The sequence below is a fragment of the Carcharhinus amblyrhynchos genome, unplaced genomic scaffold (genome assembly GCF_965287045.1).
Source record: "Carcharhinus amblyrhynchos unplaced genomic scaffold, sCarAmb.v2.hapA scaffold_53, whole genome shotgun sequence".
Classification (NCBI taxonomy): domain Eukaryota; kingdom Metazoa; phylum Chordata; class Chondrichthyes; order Carcharhiniformes; family Carcharhinidae; genus Carcharhinus; species Carcharhinus amblyrhynchos.
In genome coordinates this window covers 479,987-482,500 of record NW_027649794.1, presented here as the reverse complement: position 1 = coordinate 482,500, position 2,514 = coordinate 479,987, and the positions used below count along the sequence as shown (strand labels likewise).

At 52.8% G+C, this 2,514-nt stretch overlaps 1 protein-coding gene across 1 annotated transcript; it reads left to right on the top strand.

Annotated features, from left to right (window-relative positions):
• The first annotated feature begins 688 nt into the window (after positions 1-688).
• Positions 689-1,948, top strand: LOC145337579 (C-X-C chemokine receptor type 3-like). Its single transcript, XM_080182370.1, has one exon. The coding sequence runs from the start codon at positions 844-846 to the stop codon at positions 1,756-1,758; it is 915 nt and encodes a 304-aa protein (XP_080038496.1). The 5' UTR covers positions 689-843; the 3' UTR covers positions 1,759-1,948.
• The last annotated feature ends 566 nt before the right edge of the window (positions 1,949-2,514 follow it).

Sequence of the window (2,514 nt, the reverse complement as noted above, 5' to 3'; positions counted from 1 at the left end):
GGTACTCATCTCTGGTTTGCATCACTGTGCGCCACCCACCCCCTCCACCCCCCCACCATTTCTTATATCCCTGATGACTTCCCAACACCCCCAGTGCTCAGGTTACCAAAACATCAAATTTAAATCTGGTCAGCTGCTACTGTCCAAGCACCTAATTTGGGCAAAATTCAAAAACAGCCTGTTGTCTTGGCAACTGTTTGGCCTTTGATACAACATCTCAGTCTGTGTGGCGCATATCCACCTCCAGTTTATTTTTTAAAACGTCGCCTCTTTAAGCAAAGAATTTTACAAACTCTGCAGCAGTTATTGTGAGAATCCCCTGGTCTCCACACTTCAGCGCCTGTCTGGGTGCACTGAGGGAGAATTTAGCATGGCCAATGCGCCTAAACAGCGCATCTTTTGGACTGTGGGATGGAACAGAGCAGCCGGGAGAAACCCACACAGACACGGGGAGAGCGTGTACACAGTGACCCAAGTCAGGAATCGAACTTGGGTCCCTGGCGCTGTGAGGCAGTAGTGCTAACCACCGTGCCACCATGTCACCCCTTTAATTTCTCTGTATGAAGGCTGGTGTCAGTGATAGTGAGGTTTGTAATGGACTGTGGTTTGAGAGTGCAGAGTAATGTATTTTTGTGTCTCTTGCAGGACCTTTCTGAATTCGATCTCTTTCAAATCTTCGGGAACTTCTCCGAGAACTATTTTCCCAATGACAGCTATGGGTATGAAACCGGTCCTCCCTGCGCTGTCCAGCCCTGCAACAGCTCATACAACCAGCGGTTTCAGCAAATCTTCATCCCCATTCTCTACTCCACCATATTCCTGGTTGGGTTATTGGGGAATGGCATGGTGGTGTTGGTTCTCATCAGGAACTTGCGGGCCCTGGCAGTGACCGAGACCTACATCCTTCACTTGGCGGTGGCTGATCTCCTGTTGGTCCTGGGTATACCCTTCTGGGCAGTCGAGGAGGCCAGGGGTTGGTCTTTTGGCGTGGTGACTTGCAAGATCATCGGCGCCACGTACAATATCAGTTTCTACAGCAGCATCTATCTGCTGGTGTGCATCAGCTTTGACCGGTACCTCTCCATTGTGCACGCAGTACAGATGTACAAGAAACGTCAACCTTGGCGGGTCTACCTCAGCTGCGCGGTGGTTTGGTTGACCTGCTTCCTGCTTTCAATCCCCGACTTTATCTACCTGATGCCAATACAGTCCAACGGATCTTCGGTAAAGTGCGCCCACAATTACGAGGCGGAAAAGTCCAAGACCTGGATTGTGACCCTGCGCTTTTTCTACCACGTGACTGGTTTTCTGGGCCCACTGATCGTCATGGCCTACTGTTACCTCCGCATCGTGGCCACGCTGCGCCAGTCGCACAGCGCCCAGCGGAGGAAGGAGTGCCGAGCCATCAAGGTCATCGCGGTGGTGGTGCTGGCCTTCCTGGTGTGCTGGACCCCCTACAACGTGGTGATGTTTGCCGAGACGCTGCTCCGGCTGGGGGTGCTGAGGCGCGACTGCGACATGGAGAGCCGGATAGACACCAGCTACGCCATGACCGGCTGCCTGGGCAACCTGCACTGCTGCCTCAACCCTTTCCTGTACGCCTTTGTGGGGGTAAAGTTTCGGAGGCAGATGCTGGAGGTCCTGCAGGAGGTGGGCTGCGTCAGCCGCGACTTTGTCAAGCATTGCAGCCAGCCCTCGCGCCGGCAATCCATCATGACCGTCTCCGAATCCGGCGAGACCTCCTACTCGGGATTCTGAGCGCCAGGTTCAAATCCCAGCCTCTCTGAACCAAAGCCAACGGGTGACGGACGGACGAGGTTTGGTGATTGGACAGAGAATGATTCACCGGTACGGCACCACGGATTACGTCAGAGAGACGGGGAGAAACTGGGATCGTTCTCAGGAGAGGAGGAGGTTAAGGGGGAGATTGGATTTGAGGTGTTCAAAATCACGAGGGATGGAGCGACTAAGGAGAAAGTGTCTCCAGTGACAGGAGGCTCGGTGACCAGAGGGGACACAGATTGAAGAGAATCGGGAAAAGAACCAGAGGGGGGAGTTGGGGAGAATTTTATTTTGGACACACAGCGAGTTGTTGTGATCTGGAAGGTGCTGCCTGATAGGGAAGCAGATTCAATAGGAACTTTCAAAAGGGGCAATTGGAGAAATACTGGAAGGGAGAAAATTTACAGAGATATAGGGTGAAGAAACAGGAATGGGAGAGGTGGACAACTGTACCTCACCAGTACTGTACCCCAGTGTTATACACTGACAGACCCATCCCCACCAGTACTGTACCCCAGTGTTATACACTGACAGATCCATCCCCACCAGTACTGTACCCCAGTGTTATACACTGACAGACCCATCCCCACCAGTACTGTACCCCAGTGTTATACACTGACAGACCCGTCCCCACCAGTACTGTACCCCAGTGTTATACAGTGACAGACCCATCCCCACCAGTACTGTACCCCAGTGTTATACACTGACAGACCCGTCCCCACCAGTACTGTA